The sequence below is a fragment of the Rhinolophus hipposideros genome, assembly GCF_964194185.1.
Source record: "Rhinolophus hipposideros genome assembly, chromosome: 7".
Classification (NCBI taxonomy): domain Eukaryota; kingdom Metazoa; phylum Chordata; class Mammalia; order Chiroptera; family Rhinolophidae; genus Rhinolophus; species Rhinolophus hipposideros.
The window spans coordinates 51,375,104-51,390,962 of record NC_138053.1 but is presented as its reverse complement, the minus strand read 5'-3'; the positions used below and the strand labels follow the sequence as shown (position 1 = coordinate 51,390,962).

The following is a 15,859-nucleotide window of genomic DNA, read 5'->3' as shown; positions in this document are numbered from 1 at the left end:
AGTTCCTCTCAGTTTGTTGGACTAAATGCCTCCATTTCTAACTGGCTCTTGGCCAGTGGCACCGTCAGTTCCTTGCCACATGGCCTCCCCAATATGGCTGCTTACTTTATCAAAGCCAGCAAGAGAGAATCTTCTAGAAAGACAGTAACATAATCACTGAAGTGACATCCCACCACCGTTGCCATACTCTGTGGGTAGCAAGCAAGTCACAAGTTGCCTAACATGCAAGGGGAGAGATTCCACAAAGGCATGAACACCGGAAGGTGGGAATAATTTGGGGCCACAGAAAGGAGTGCTTATGCGGGAAAATACTTTGAGTTCCTTAAAAAATAAAGTCTATAAAGGCTAAATTCATACTGCTTTCATGCTTTATTGTAGGCCTTTATAAATTATAATACACCAAAATAATAATGTTTCTCTTTGTCTCTTTTCATGTACTATGAACTAGGTTTTACTTTAAAAATTATGTGTTTTTCTTTTCTGTCATTGGATTCTCATCAGCCTCTCTGGGTGAGAAAGTCAGCAGGAAAAGATTGCTGTTGTTGATCTTGGTTTTTGGCTGGACTGACTCAGCCTCTGTGGGAAGCTGAGAAACAAAAGGCTTTTGCAAATGCTTTTTAGGTCTATATTAGAAACCCCTCCTCCCTACAGGAGACAGGTATGGGGCAGGTGTGATAATAACCACGAGCAAGATGCCTGGTTTATTTGCAGCAGAGGCATTTAATTAGCTACAATTTATTACTTTTTGAAAGAGCCTGAAAGCTTCACATTGCCTGCCCAACCTTTGATTCCAGCTCCCTAAACAGAATGGGAGAGGGCAAGAAGGGTAGCAGCACCTTTGGTTTGACTCACGTTTGACTCACAATAGTAAATTGTCCACACAATTAAGACACATACACACACGTTGTTTATGTATTTATTCATTTGAATACAAAAGTCCTCTACTTTGAGGAAGAACAATCTTTGTTATATATTATATATATTTATAATGACTCTCTCTGACTTTAGAATCTCTTTGAAATAATAGTGTATATGAATTTGAGTTGAGGGATGAGGAAAATCTGACCCTTCAGTGTTTTCTTGGGGGGATAGGCACAAGGACAGGAGAAAGGAGAATGGTGGGAACGGTCAGGAGGAAGCCCCCAAATCCCGGGTACCGAGAAAGGCGCCGGGATCAGCAGTTTCAGCAAGACTCGAATTCCCCTCCGGGTGAGAGAGGCGCTGCAGGGCGCAGAGCAGCTAGGGGAGGTGGGGGCCTTAATAGGGCTCAAAGTTGGGGCTCTGCATACTGGGAGGGGCGTTAGGACCCAGGCACCCGCCGGCCTCGGGACGTGCCTCCAGAGTGAAGGCGCAAAGAGCCTCAGGCTGCCGGCCAGAGTCCCTCGGATCCACTGGACCCTTCCCGTGTTCACCGGGCCGGGCTGCGGGCTGCGGGGTGCGGGGTGCAGTAGCCAGCCCTGTGCCCTCTGTGTCGGGCTGTGGCGTGGAACACCCGCACCTCCGGGGCGCCCAGCTGCCGCTGCCGCCAGCATGGACCCGCCGCGCTGCTGGCCGAGCAGCCGCCAGGTGAGCGTCCCCGGGTCTGCACGTCTGAGGGCAGCCCCTTCCAGCGGGGCGCCTGGGCACGGGTGCCAGCTGAGCTGGGTGCCCGGGGGGGCCTAATAAGCTCAGAGCTGTCCCTGGGCCCCCTTTCAGGCACCCCTAGTGCTGGGGAGGGTTTATTTTTTCTTTTTGCCACGAGTCTCTGGGTGTCCCGGTGCCCAACTCCTTTCTATTCCAGGGGGCAAGTACAAGTGTCTGGTGTAATCACCCGGCTTAAAATTCCAAATGCCAGCAGTCGCCCACCACCCGCCGCCCTCGCCTAGGTAGGTGCCGCGCTGGCGCCTGTTGCGCCCCGAGTTCCCACGCTCTCTGCGCGCCCGCGGCGCCGCTGCTTTCCTCCCCGTGCTCCCAGGGGCTGCGGAGCTGCCTCCTGTCCCGGGAAGCGAACCGCCGCCAGCCGCAGAATGGGACGGGGAGGGAGGTATTCCCGCACAGAAAGCCCCCACACACCGAAAGGGCTCGTGACCGTGTGATTCTGCGGCTCCCTCCCACCCGCACGTGCAGCTCCTGGGACAGCGCTCGCTGTGCCGACACACGGAGCGTGAGCCTCCCGGGGGTGAGCTGGAACGTGGGTGCAGAGAACAGTCTCGTGCCTCGGGTCCTAGGAAGGTGCGGACGCGAGAGGTCTGTGGTGCGAGCGCGGCCGCCGTGAACTTGGGGCCGGTCTCCTGGGCGGCAGGACGTAGCCTCAAGTGCACTTAGTTCCCAGGACCAAATAGACGCGGTCCCCTGGACTGTGGCGGGCGGGGAGGCTTGCACCACCCTTTATACAGGCTGGGCTAGGCGTCCTCAGTCTCCACTAGGCTTCTCTAGACTAGACTCGCTTCCACTTCAATCTGATACCAATTTACCGTCTTCAGGTTGCCAACTCCAGAAAAATGTCACTGACGAGTTGCTTTGGGGGAACTTCAAGTCGCTAGGGCTGCAAGACCCCCGCGGTAGAACAGTGGGTACCTATCTGCCCGCTCCCCCCTCTCCTCCCCCGGCCCCTACCCTCAAACTTTGCAGGCGGCCATCAGGTCAGGGCGCTGGGGGGCGTGCCTGCTCTGACAGTAACAGACGCTCTGAGCAGCACCTGAAGTCAATCACGTAGTGCTGACCTAGAAGAGAGACTTCCTCTAAACCGTGTGTTGAGAGACAATCAACAAAAATATTTACACAGGGCCCGCGGGGGTAGGTGAGGGGCAGAGGACTCTCCCTCTAGGGTTTTGTAGTCTGTTGGCTGGCTTTGCCAGTTCTGCTTGACTGCCCCTCTGACCTTGAATGAGCTACTTTAACTTTGCTCAGTTTTCCAAGAAGCAAAAACTGGAAGAATGACACTTCACCAGCAGTGGAAAGAACATACATTGGGAAGCCAGTTCCAGCCCTAATTGCACCACTCACCAGCTGTGAAACTTTGGGCAAGCCACACAACCTGCCTGGGCCTCCACTGCCACAAAAGGTTCAAAAAGAACCTTTAATGCTGAGGTCTACTGTAGCAGTATTTTGCCAAGCTTAGATAGCCTGTGATGGCTCACTACTTCTGCATCGTCTGGATTGTACTAGTTCCACAGAGCATCAGTGGACTGAAGAGTCACTGGGTCAGAACTGTGGGTGAATTGAACTTTAATTCCAGTCTGTTTATAGAGTTCCACAAATCTTTCAGGCTTAAGCTCTGTGGAAATAAGCCTGGCTGGTTTAGTTAATACTCAGAATGCGCTGGGAAGGACCTCAAATAGGAAGTCCTGTTTAAGTTAGAGTGCGGTTACATAAAAGATTCTTTCTGTGCCTTTGAAATACCCTTGCCATACCCACCCTGTTACAGAAATGAATAGAATTCATCCCTCAGTAGAAGAGGGTCGAGTGTGCTGCAAACCTCATGGAGGCACCTTAGGGTATACCTGATAAACATTTTATTTACATGGGAATGACTCTGTTAATATTAACTTCTCCGAAAGGCAGGTTATCAGTTCAGAAATGAAATAATAAAATTATCTTTAGAAGATTGACAATTAGGAATATTGCAATGCCTAATATTGCTAGAGTTTATGGGGGGTAAGCACTGCTTAAAAAAAAAGACAACATTGCCTTTTAATTTAATTTCAGGGAGGGAAATATACAGGATGATTTATTTTGTTTTTATTACTGGATAATTTGTTAAAAGAGATTTTTTAAAAAGCAGAAGTAAATATAACACAAATTACAAGAAACCTTCTTTCTTCAGGTTCCAGAGATGAATATCACCCTTTTACCATAACGGTGAATATATCTATTAAGTACTTCTTATATGTCAAGCATTGTTCTATGCACTTTATGTACATAGCCTCATGTAATCCTATTAGCACTTTCTGAAGGAAGTACTATTATTTATTTCAATTTTACAGGTGAGGGAACTGAGAGGCTCCTTGCCTGAGATCACATAGCTGGTAGGTGGTAGAGCTGGACCAGCTACTTGGGTTTATTTATAATGATCAAAGCAATATGCAAGAGCGAGGAAGACCGGAGGGCAAAAAGTGCCTACTAAGTGTTAGTGCATGTAGGTTAGTAAATCTTCCATGAGGGGTAATTTTCTTTTTCTATTTATCCTCTCTTGCTTTTATCAACATGACTTGGGTATCCTTTCATGTGAGCAAAGAGATTGACCTCTTTCTTTGTAACACTGTAAACTTGACTGCAGATGGATAAACCATAATTTATTTAACTAATTCCCTGTGAATGAGCAAGTGTATGATTTCTAAATTTTCACAATCACATTATATAGTGTTGGCATAGTGGATCTCATATATTCTGCATGCCTGTTCAGATGTTTCTGGTGGGTCATTTCCTAGGGGAATTGCTGTGTAGAAGAGCATGGTTACTATCTGATATGTACTTTTTAGTAACTACGGCCAACTTGCCTTCACAAAAAGAAATGCAATTTCTGGTTTGAGCTGCAGTTCTTTTGCTGACATATTTTTGGTCTTTTGGTAAATCAGTGACTTGGAATGGGTCTCAGGTGTGTGAATCAGGAGTGGCAGGACTTGTGGATTGTCAAGGTCTTTCCTGCAAAGGTGTAAATAATAGAGGTTGAACAAATGAAATTTTCAACATTTGATCATTTTTTACCTTCAAAAACAGAAATTTAATATGGTTTCACCTAATGGCACATGAACTCCTGAAATGTATGTTTTGGGTACCCTGGTTTTTCTGGGGTAGATTTGTACGTGAGATGAGGCTAGGTTATGCCACAGTCACAAATTAACCGTGAAACCTCAGTGGCTTAAAAAAAAAAACAAGTTTCTCACTCACATTATATGTCCAAAGTATGTTAGCAGAATTCCGTGCTCCACAAGAGTTACTTAGAGAGGCAGGCTGACAAAAGCTCTGCCACCTTGTTAACTATACCTCTTGGAACATGTAGTCTCCGTGGTCGTATGGCAAGGAAGGTGAGGGAGACTCTGGATAGTTAACACCTTCTCTTGTTACCAGGAACAGATTCTTAGTATCTCGCAGGAAAGAGTTTAAGGACACACCAAATAAGTCATACAAACAAAGCCAGGTAAGCAGTGGATTTGTTAAAAGAAAAGAAAAGAAATAGTACTCTCTCAAAATGGCATGAGGGCGGGCAGGCCCAGAAGAAGAGCAACTGCTCCAAAGAACAAAGAAGCTTAGGATTTTATTCAAATAAGGGCATGAAATATTCAAGATTTAGGGGTGGTGGTATAGGCGTTCCCAGGCAGGTCCTTGCTGTCCCTCGCTGACCACTCCTTCCAGTGGGAAGGTGGGATTCCCTTGTTTTATATGTGGCTCTTGTAACTATCATGGTGACACAGGGGATGGAGACTTTTTCCTGCAATGTTAATAGTGTTGTAATCCATTACAGTTAGCTGTAGCTGCACCTTTTCTTAAGAATGATCTCATTTCCTCCTTTCTTTGTTTCTCTGCACTTCCTCCTTCCCTTCCTCCCCCCTCAGTCCCTGCATCCCTATTCTTTCCGCCTATGGGAACACTCTTAAATGCCTTGGTTCAGGAATGAAACTTATTTTAAATTTATAGTCTTTTGCTCATATCTGGTTACGTGGACTTCATTCCAATGTGTAGAAACTAGGAAATGTGGTTTTCTGTGTCTAGAAAGAGGAAATGGTATGGTAAATACATAGTATTGTGTATTAGTGTGCTAGGGCTGCTGTGACAAAGTATGATAGATGGAGTGGCGTACACAACAAAAATTTATTTCCTTTTAGTTCTGGAGCCTGAAAGCCCAAGATCAAGGTGTCGGCAGGGTTGGTTCCTTTGAGGGCCTTTCTCCTTGGCCTGTCGATGGCCATTGTAGGGGAGGAAAAATAAATTTCCCTTGACCCTTCTAGATTGTTGGCTGAGATCCCCTTGTAATAAAAGACAGATTAACAGGAGAAAAAAATAATTTGTTGTTGTACGGGAGCCTCACCAATATGCAAGACTCAAAAGGCAGCCAGACAATTCAGGCTTAAATACGGTGTTTCCCTGAAAATAAGACCTAGCCGGACAATCAGCTCTAATGTGTCTTTTGGAGCAAAAATTAATATAAGACCTGGTATATATTATATTATATTATATTATATTATATTATATTATATTATATTATATTATATTATATTACATTACAATATACCTGGTCTTATTTTACTGTAAGTATAGTAAATTTATAGTAAGTAATCTTATAGTAAAATAAGACCGGGTCTTATATTAATTTTGATTGTCAGGCTAGGTCTTATTTTCGGGGAAGCATGGTAGCATCCTGAGATAAAGAATAGGGCCTGGGGTAAGGAGAGAAGAGCAAATGTTGGTAAACAAAGGTTGCTCTGCCATGCAAATAAGTATCTTAGATGAATAAGTGATCTCTGGTAATAGCTTTCTTCCTGGTACAGGATCCTTTTCTAATGTAAATTTCCCTTACAAAAGGAGTAACTTGTTTTCAGAGCTTCTCTTGTGTCTGCAGTATCTTAAAAAATGATCAGCTTAAAATAATCCTTGTGCCAAAGAGGTATATTTTGGGGTGGCACAATCTGCTCCCCTTCACTATCTTCTCCTTGGGTCTTCACATGGTCTTCCTTCTGTGTGCCCTAATCTCTTCTTATAAAGGTGCCAGTCATGCTGGAATAGGACCCACCCTAATGACCTCTTTAATGTTAATCACCTCTTTTAAGGCCCTACCTCCAAATACAGTTACATTCTGAGGTCCTAGCATATGAACCTATGAATTTGGGAAGGACACAATGCAGCCCATAACACATTATCTCTGTCAGACAGCACGTACTGAGGCGTAGTCACCCTGTTCTTATTTGAGGAGGCAAGTGGATTTCTGAAGCCACATTATGGAGTCATCTCCCTCTTCACATCACATTGCTTCCATTGACTAACAAAAGTGTTGTTTTCTGAGTTCCCTGGGTGTTATTTAAACATCGGGTTCCCTGGGCCTGATGTTACTATTTACATCAAGTAACTTTTTATTAATGGCACTGAATCTAATGTGAGACAGAGTAGCTGAAGGTGAGAGATGGTGAGCATGGTGATGAAGAGCATCAACTCCAAAGTGGACTGCCTGAGTTCTAATCCCAGCTCCACCACTTACCAGTGTCAGCATAAGAACCTGTAGAGAGTTTTTAGAAGAGTTTATGTGAGCCAAACTGACAAATATGCTGGGGAGCAAGATCTCAAATGCTCTACAGAATAAGTTTGCAGCTTCTTTCATACATTTGAAATTAAGGAGGGAAAGTAAGGAAGGTGAGAATGGAGGTGAGAAAAAGATGGAGGTGAGAAAAAGCAAGGTGGGGATTGGATTACAGGATAGTTAACAAGATTATGTGCTCTCTTGAGGGTAGTTACCTAGATGCACAGAAACAATGGACAGGGCTTACTTAAGGTCAAGATAAACCTTATACTAAAAAGTTATATGTCTGGGGTCTGACTACCCACCATGGCCTGCCCAGGTAGGAATTTGTGAACCTCACACCACCCTATGAGGTTACTATCCGTAGAATGCCTTTTTTTATCCACACCAGCAATGTTTCCTCATTTGTAATATGGGGTCAGTAATACCTTACCGGGTTATTGTGCTGATTAAATGAGATAATGTAGGCAAAGTGCTTGATAGACACTAGGACGTCAAAAATGGTGGTGGTTGTTATTCGCAGCTTCAGAAGCTCATGGAACCCTTCAGGACAGTGTGCTTGCCCCAGACACAGACAACCCAAAGGCTCTGGAGCTCCTAGGCTTCTGTGGCATGCCTGGGAGGCATGTATGCCTTGTATGATAGTCATTGCATGACTACTTTAAAACTCCAACAGCTCACACACATCAAAGCCATAGGTTCACAATTAGATTTTATGGCTGAAAAGAAACACGAAAGACTGTCCGCTTAAATAGTCCCTTAAAATTATCATCCCCACTTCACTTGAGGCAACTAGGGTTGACAATTAACGTCATTTGTAACAGCAGCATTTCTGTTTTTTTCTGAGATGTGCACTTTCCATTGCAATGACCCTGGAATCAGGATGGCACCTGAGGGTTAGGCCTGGAACCTTTTCCCATTAACCTGCCTGGGAAGATGACCGCAGACTTACCTTCTTACAGCATCTTTTCCTTGGAAACATAAGGAGTTAAGATAAGTGTGGATTGCTCTATACCTGGGGTGGATTATCAATCTTGATTATTGTGAAACTCTAGATTCCTGGGACTGGGACAGCTCGGAGCTGTCGTGTGGCCTTGGGGCCTGCAGGACTGGAGCAATAGGAAAGCAAGGCAGTGGCTTCTCTCAGTCAGGTGACCCATACGCCTCGCCCCCAGTAACGATGCATCCCCCCTGCTGGGCCTTTGTATGAAAGAGCAGGTACTGTGCGTGCTGTAGTTCCTGTCCTGTTTCCTACTAGAAAGCTGAATAGTGCCACATTAAGCTCAAGAATGCCTTGGGACTTGCTTACCAGTCTGAATCTGTGACCACTGCTGCTGGTGGGACAGCATCTTATACATTGCTCTAGGCCAGGCAGTGGTTGTAATGTACTTGTCATTGCCTGTGAATGAGTCTACTGAGTTGTAGCTTTTTGTGTTTTCACCAAATGTGATATTTTAGTTGAAGTAGGTGCATTGTTGATAATACATGTGATGAGTTTAATTGCTGATTAATGTGACTTCAAAAAGTTTACACTGTGATTTGGCATTGAAACAAAACATTACTGTTTACACAGCTTTCACAGAGAGACAAGGAAATAGAACATGGGGTATAAATTCGATATTGATAAAGCAAATATTTGTCATTGGAAGCGTGATGCAATTTCAGTTTTGTTTTGTTTGTCTTTTTGCAAAGTAGTGGCCAAGTGCTTTTAATAAAGAAAATGTACCCACCAGTGTATAAAGCTAGAGTCATGTTTCGTTAGGAGATATGCGCAGAAGGATTACGTATCTCATATCAACTATTTGAAGGCAGGAGAAATTACCTAATCCCTCAGTATATATGAAAAAATTCAAAGCTGTGGGAGGTTAGTGGGACCAATTCTTGAATCTTACAGGACTGTCACTAGGCCACTGCGTCATAGTTTAATGGGCAACATTTTTTTCTTAGTGGTACGTAAATGATGGTATTTTGTATTAACAGTGGCGTTTTAGATTTGAGGAAAAATGGCAAAAGTGGTGAAGAGGGGACTGGAAGCCAGGTCTCCTGTCTTTCAAGTCATGTACTGTCCCCGGCTTACGCGAAGGGACACATCCTCTGACCCAGGTGTTGTCTCACCCCAGCTTCGAGATTGGTGACATAGGTCACTTGCATGACCCAGAGAATGCATGCCTCTTTAGAAGTGAGGAGCCTAGGCTGCAAAATTTAAGGAGGCCCTCAAGTGTAAGGTCAGCATCTGAGAGTGAACGCCTCCTTAAATTTTGTGGCCTACCTGCTTTGCTTGCCTTACCCAACTCCCAGCCCTGGTTTTGATCTTTGAGTTTTCGAAATTTTCCCTAGATGACTAAGAAAATTAAACTGAGATATAAATGGATGACAAAGCAGTCATCTAACACACATGGCCAGCCAACGTTCTCCACTGTAAATATGGCTCCTCCTGAGTGAGCTCTGGGGAGAGCATTAGTAATAAAATGGTTGGGGCATTGCTAAGAAAGTGACCACATCCCCTTCAACTATTTTCTAGTTCCATTTAGTATTGTTAAAAAGAAAGCTCAAGACAATCTTTCTTGCAATGGAATGGAATATAAAGAGGAAAATTAAATTCCTCAGGTAGCTTTCATCAAACCTCCTCTGTTTAGAAAACTGCACAAAGGGTCTTCTTAGTAACTTAAGAGTGCTTTAGCAGATTGAGGAGTTCTAGATCCTGTCCTGGCTGGTGATGGAGTGATATTAGCAAGATTGCAATAAATAATATTGACAAAGGTTTTATTATGAGCATATTTGTCAGCCCACTGAAGAGCATTTCTGCCTGAAGAACACCATTTTGCAATACATGTTTTCATGTCTCAAAGGGAAGAACTCAATTTTATCCCAGAATAGCATTTTGTAGCATTTTCAGAGGGACAGTGGCCACTAAAGTATTCTCACCATCTGTCTTTTATTGAGCAGCCTTTTCTGTTCAAGGGAGGGCATTTCAGATCTTTTAATACAGCATGCACTGGCGTTCTCAACAGCTCTCACTCATGTGTGGGAATAAATTCTGTCAGAAAGGCCATAGCTTACCCAGATCCTGTGGCTGCAGGGGTTGTACAAGAGGAAGATAAGCAGGAAGGTGGAGAAGATAATGGAAGGAGTAGAGGGGAAGACTCCTTGGAGGAAGGGTAAAACACTGTGTGGTAAACCTTCTGCATCACAGCACACAGAGGACAATGGCAGTGTTGTCTTGGACAGTGGAGTCAGTGGACAAAACTCTGTCTGCTCCAGGCCCTGAGAGCTGAGAGAATCAGGCCCTGAGAGCTGGTCTGAGAGCTGAGAGAATCAATTTCTTGTCATGCTGTAGCAGTTTGGTCAGTACATTGGGGAGGAAGCCCTAATAGAAAGCATCGCCTTCCAAGGAGGGAGGCAAGAAGAGGGAGGGGAAAAGCCCAGAAACTACTGTGCTATCCATCTCCACCTACCTCAAACACGCACATGGCCTCTTGCCTTGACCCAGGTATGGCTGGCCTTCCGGTTCTTTCCAAGCCGTGCCTTCAGGGGCATATACACGGTCTGCAGGACTTTTCTCTGTCTCTGTCCACACAAGATCTGGAGGTCAGTGAGAGCTGTGAGCAGCAGAGGAGGATGCAGGCGGCCGAGGATGGTTGCTTCTCTCCTCTGACTTCTCATCTGTAGAAGGAGCAGGTTTCCATGGTTCATGCAACAAGTAATTACTGAGCATCCAACATGTGCCAGACAGTTTCTCTCCTTTGGGGGCTTACCTTCTGGTGTGGGGAGACAGCAAAGAATGAGAGAAAGCAAGAAAGTCAGATGGCGTTTTGTGCCAGGGAGAAGATAAAGCAGGAAAAGGGTGTGGTAAGGATTCCCCAGGATGGTCTTTAGAAGGCTATTAAATAGGGTGGTCTTTAGAAGGCTTCCCTGGAAAGATCACATTTGAGCAGAGGCCTGAAGGAAGTGAGGAATGAGCCAGATGGATAGCTGGGAAGTGCATTCCAAGTAGGAGAAATAGTAGGTGCAAAGGCTCTGAAGCAGTGTGTCCAAATGTCCAGGGTGCAGCGAGGAGGTCAGTGTGGCAGGAGAGCATGAGCAAGGGGAAAGCAGTAGAAACTGAGGTCGGAAAGAATGGAGAACCAGACTGCTGAGAGCCTTGTTGTCGGCTAATAAAGACTGAGCCAGATGGGAGTGATAGAATCTGACTGAAGTTGTAGGAGGATTGCCCTGGCTGCTGCGTTGACAAGGGCCTAACGGGAGCCAGAGTGAAGCCGTGGTCAAAATAAAGGCCCACCTCCCCCTGGAAGCTTTTCCTCATAACCAACCTTTGAGTGGCCCCAAAATAGTTTTAAAGGAGAAAGGTGGTTTGTTAGCTAAAAGCTATTGCTCTAAATAAAGGAACTGTAAGTTGTGGAAAGATGAGAACCTGTGGAATCATTGGTTGCAGAAATTTATCTGATAAATAAGATGATAGAGAGAAAAAGAGAGAGAAGCCCATGTTTCATGATTTTGGTGCCAGTGCCAGGTGAGGCTCAACCAAAAGCCAAGAGAAAGCAATTCTTTCCCTAATATCTGATCTGACGCACAATTGTAGTGTTATGGAGGTACTCTTGGATCTTCCTTTCACTTGGCCCAGACGATGTCTGTCTGGTCTCAGTGATTGTTTTCACAGGTCTAAAAATTGCGTTCTATCATCACTTTGGGTCTCACCTACGAACTGGCTGTCTGATCTGTTGGCCAAGACCTTCTACAGAATTAAAACACCAGCTGGTTTCTCGATACATGTTCTAGAAGAGCTTTAGTTGGTTAGAGATTAAAATAGGCCCAAGAATAATAGGATTAGTAAGAAATAATGACTTTATTATTTTCTTGTGCTTGATGCTCAGGTGTGTTAGTCTTCTTGGGCTGCCATAACAGGCTTAAATCACAGGTCCTTATTTTCTCACAGTTCCAAAGGCTGGAAGCCCAAGATCAAGGTGCCATCAGGGTTAGTTACTTTGAGGCTTCTTTTCATGCCTTTAGTGGCTGCCTTCTTACTATGTCCTCACATGGCCTTTTTGTTTTGGTGCGTTCATGGAGAGCTCTGTGGTGTCACTTCCTCTTCTTATAAGGAACACTAGTCCTGTTGCATTAGGGCTCCACCCTTATAAACTCTTTTAATCTCAATTACCTCCCTAAAGGCCTATCTCCAAATACAGTCGCATAGGGAGTTAAGACTTTAGCCTTTTAATTTGGAGGGGCACACTTCAGTCCATAACAAACAGGCCGGCCCCTATTTAAGGGAAAAGTTTAAAGAGGGATACTAAATAATAAAAAGGACAGTCACCAAGTATATATACACAATCAAGAATACACATTCAGGGGGGCCGGCCCGGTGGCTCAGGCGGCCGGTTTGATTCCCACATGGGCCAGTGGGCTCTCAATCACAAGGTTGCCAGTTCAATTCCTCGAGCCCCGCAAGGAATGGTGTGCTCCGCCCCCTGCAATTAAAATTGAACATGGCACCTTGAGCTGAGCTGCTGCTGAGCTCCCGGATGGCTCAGTTGGTTGGAGCACGTCCTCTCAACCACAAGGTTGCCGGTTGGACTCCCACCCAGGGATGGTGGGCTGTGCCTCCTGCAACTAGCAATGGCAACTGGACCTGGAACTGAGCTGTGCCCTGCACAACTAAGATTGAAAGGACAACAACTTGACTTAGAAAAAAGGCCTGGAAGTACACACTGTTCCTCAATAAAGTCCTTTTCCCCTTCCCCAATAAAATCTTAAAAAACAAAACAAAACAAAAACCAGGCAAATGCTGCAAGGGCTTTTTAAAAAAATAAATTTACTGAGGAGTAATTTATATACAATAAAATATACACCTTGAAAGTATTTGACGGGTTTTGACAAAGTATGTAATCATATAATATGCCCACATAATCACTGCCATAATCTAGATATAGACGAATCTTGTCATCTTGTCCCTTCTTCTCCTTCCCAGTCAATTCACAACCCCTACCATAGACTGAAGTAGCCACTCATCTTTTTATTCCAGTAGAATGGGTTTGTCTTTTTAAAAAGAGTTTCATATCACTGAAATCATATGTAGCTTTTTGTGTCTGTCTTCTTTCACTCAGTGTAGTGATTTTGAGATTCATCCATATTGCTGTGTGTATCAGTAGTTTGTCACATTTTATCAGTATTAGTCCATTTTATGGATGGGCCATAATTTGTTTATTTATTCACCTGGTAATGAGTGTTTGGGTTGTTTCCAGTTTTGGGCTGTTATTTCAAAAGCTGCTATGGACGAGCCTTTGGGCATATGTTTTCATTTTTCTTGGGTGAGTGCCGAGAAGTGAAATTTCATGGTTGTATGGAAATATATACTTATAAATAAGACACTGTCAGACTGATTTCCAAAAGTTGTTGTATCAATTTACATTCCCATCAGCATGTATGAGAGTTCCAGTTGCTTTATATCCTTGTTTCCATTTGGTATTGTCACTCTTTTGCATTTTAGCCATTTTAGTGGATGTTTAGTGTTATCAGACTATGGTTTTATTTGCATTTCACTGATGACTAATGCTGAGTTGTTGTTTTTCATGTGCTTACTGGCCATTTTAATGTCTTATATTGTGAAGTGTCTGTTCCAAATGTTTTGCCCAATTTTTTTTTTATTGTTAGTTTCAGGTGTACAAAACAATGTAATAGTTAGACATTTACACCCCTCACAAAGTGATAATCCCCTCCCCCAATCTACTACCCCTCTGACATCGTATATAGCTGTTACAATTCCACTGACTCTATTTCTTATGCTGTACTCCACATCCTGTAAATATATATATAAAATTATAGTTGTCATTCATTATTATTCAGCTTCAGCTTCAGGTGTACAGTGCAGTGGTCAGGCATCTACACCACCCCTGAAGTTGACTCCCTAATAAGACAAGTACCCATCTAACACCCTACAAAATCTTTAGAACATTATTGATTATATCCCCCAAACTGTCTTTCGTATACCCATGGGATATTGTGGCTACCAATTTGTGCTTTCTGATCGCCTCACCTTCTCCCTTATCCCCACTCCCCTCCCAACTAGCAACCCTCAGTTTTTCTCTATATCTCTGGGACTATTTCTGTTTAGTTTGCTCATTTATTCTGTTTTTTAGATTCCACATATAAGTGAGATCATGTGGTATTTGTCTTTCTCCGTCTGACTTATTTCACTTAGCAGAATGTTCTCTAGACCCATCCATATTGTTACAAATGGTAAGATTTCATTCTTTTTTATGGCTGAGTAATACTCCATTGTATAAACGCCCAATTTTTAATTGTTATTGGTTTTCTGATTATTTACTATAAGAATTCTTTATATAGTCTCAATACAAGTCTTTGAATATATATTCCTTCCAGTCTGTGATATGCCTTTTAATTTTCTTAGAATTATCTTTAAATGAGCAGAGTTTTACAATTTTGATGTTCATCAAGTTGTTTTTATATTTATGGTTCATGCATTTTACATTCTTTCTAAGAAATCTTTGCTTACCTCAAGTTTGTAAAGATTTTCTCCTAAGTTTACTTCTAGAAGTCTTTTAGTTTTAGCTTCTTTAGTTCTGTGATATCTTTCAAGTTAATATTTATGTATGGTGCAAGGCAACGGCTGAGGGTTGTTTGTTTTATTTTTGCATATGGTTATCCAGTGGTTCCACCACCACTGGTTAAAAAGATTATAATTTCTTCATTGAATTATCTTGGCACTTTAATTGAAAATTAATTGATCCTAAAAATAGTGCCCAAACATGGGCTCTATTCTGTTCTATTGATCTATTTGTTTATCCTGAAAGCAGTATCACTCTGTCTTGATTACTATTACCACTGGTTGATTACTATAGCGTTATATTAAATTTTAAACTTAAGTATTGTTTATCTTCCAGTTTTGTTCTTTGTTTTTCAAAATTCGTGTAACTCTTCTAGGTCCTTTGCATTTCTACGCACATTTTAGAATTATTTTTCCAATTTCTACAAAAATTGAATGAATAAATAAAGCAAGTCCTTCTGTGGTTTTGGTTGGAATTATATTGAATCTAGATTAATTGAGGGAGATTGACATCTCAGCAATATTGAATTTTCTGATACAAAAACATATATCTGTATCTATTTATTTAGGATTTCTTAACTTCTCTCAGTAGTGTTTCATGGCTTTCAGTGTGGTGATCTAGAGAGAAATTTTTATGCTTTTTAATATCATTGTAAATTTTAATTTGCAATTCATTGTTAGTATATAGAATACAATTAATTTTTGTTTATTGACATGTATGCTGTGATTTTGCTAAATTCATCTATTAGTTTCTACCAGCTGTTTTTGTAGAGTCTTTCGGATTTTCTATGCACAATTATGTTTTTTGGTGAATAAACATAGTTCTACTTCTTCCTTTTCAATTTGAGTATCTTTTGCTAGTACAATTATGGTGACAGTGCCCATCTGTGCTTTGTTCCTGATCTTAGGGGAAAAGCATTCAATCTTGCAATTTTAAGTTTGATGCTTGCTGTAGGTTTTTCATAGATGCTTTTTATCAGATTGAAAAAGTTCCTTTCCACAACTGATTTATTGAGAATTCTTGTCATGAATAGGTAGTAAATTTGTCCAATGCTTTTCTTACATCTGTTGAGATCATGGTATGATTT

General features: G+C 42.8%; 1 protein-coding gene across 1 annotated transcript in view; it reads left to right on the top strand.

Annotated features, from left to right (window-relative positions):
* Positions 1 to 1,344: 1,344 nt before the first annotated feature.
* PDE8B (phosphodiesterase 8B) overlaps positions 1,345 to 15,859 on the top strand; it is a 239,584-nt gene continuing 225,069 nt past the window's right edge. The window contains exon 1 of the mRNA XM_081053191.1: positions 1,345 to 1,566. Within this exon, the coding sequence (XP_080909317.1) occupies positions 1,531 to 1,566 (36 nt within the window). The 5' untranslated portion in view covers positions 1,345 to 1,530. The remainder of the gene's footprint in view (positions 1,567 to 15,859) is intronic.